General features: G+C 44.8%; 1 protein-coding gene across 1 annotated transcript; it reads left to right on the plus strand.

The window, feature by feature from the left end:
* Positions 1 to 63: 63 nt before the first annotated feature.
* On the plus strand, positions 64 to 464 carry EMWEY_00060190 (hypothetical protein; the record flags this gene model as incomplete). Its single annotated transcript, XM_013481382.1, has 1 exon — positions 64 to 464. A coding segment is annotated over one exon (401 nt), but the record flags the coding sequence as incomplete, so codon positions are not given.
* Positions 465 to 1352: the final 888 nt, after the last annotated feature.

Here is a 1352-nt window from a genome sequence, read left to right on the forward strand (position 1 = left end):
ATATATAATATATATATATATATGCCCTAGTCCCTGCATATGCATTGTATTTCTCAAACGCAGTCGCCGTATTATATTGTGTCAGTTTTATAGAATGCCCTACAGACCTGCATGTTGATTTCCAGGTAAAAGCCATTATATTCGGTCTTTGCTTCTTCCATGCCGTTCTACTTGAGCGAAAGAGGTTTGGGCCGCGGGGTTGGAACATGAACTACCCATTTTCGATGGGCGACTTGCGAGATTCCGCGATGGTACTGTTGAATTACATGGAGCAGCAGCAAGGCGGCTCGAAGGTGCCTTGGGATGACCTTAAGTACATCTTTGGAGAAATCATGTACGGAGGACACATCATTGACCCCCGAGACAGGCTCGTCTGTAACACCTACCTCAACTTCTACATGCAGGCAAGTTGCGCCTTCTCCTTCATTGCCCCTTTCCCGTTCTACTTCACCAATTTTTTCTAGTATGATAGATGCACATGCATATGAATGTTCACTGTGCATTTCATTTCTTCCTGTCGATGGTTTTCCGGTGTTTCCACAACGTTGCATAGCCACTCTGCCTCCTCTGGTTTCTTCTGTCCCCTCTTGGCTTTCTCTGTCCTTTTTGTAATTCCCAGCACCACATAATGTGAGCACGTGGCATATTTTAAGCAGATATATCATATTAGCTGATAGAAGTTGACTACTGCAGAACTGTAGAGGGGGGAGCCGATGAATGTGCTCCTTCTATAGTCGCACACCCCCAGCTGTCTCTGCGAGCAGCCCATCTCCACCGCATGCATACCGTTGCTAACTTCCCCCGAATACACAAGTATCTGCGTATGCTTTAAAGTCTATGGCGTTGTGTTCCTACTCAACTACACCTCTCACACGTAAACAAACGCACAAAGCTTGTGAACTCAAGAATCAGTTCTTTTGGAGCCGCACTGCAGGACCGTCTGCTTGATGAAGCTGAGCTCTTCCCCTTTTGCGAACAACACGAAGGCGTCTCCTACAAAACACCGCCGGCGCAGAGTTACGAAAGGTATTTAGAGGAGTCGATTTCACGCAGTGCCATTTGCTCCCTCGTCAACCACCGGCACATAGTGTCGAGTATCTAGCCGTCTTTACGTAAATAAGCCTGTGCATACGTACCGGTGTGCAAAAATGTAGAATAGATTGTGCATAAGAAGCCACTATGTCGGCATTCCTATGCACAGGATGAATGCGGTTTTCTGTAGCATGAAGTTTAACAGCGTCAATGAATATATATACGGATGTGTGCACTTACACATGTGTGTTTATGGCTAGCTGCATACAGATAGATAGATAGATAGACATGATATATATATATATATATATATATATATA

The sequence above is a fragment of the Eimeria maxima genome, genomic scaffold, assembly GCF_000499605.1.
Source record: "Eimeria maxima Weybridge genomic scaffold, Emw_scaff3249, whole genome shotgun sequence".
Taxonomy (NCBI): domain Eukaryota; phylum Apicomplexa; class Conoidasida; order Eucoccidiorida; family Eimeriidae; genus Eimeria; species Eimeria maxima.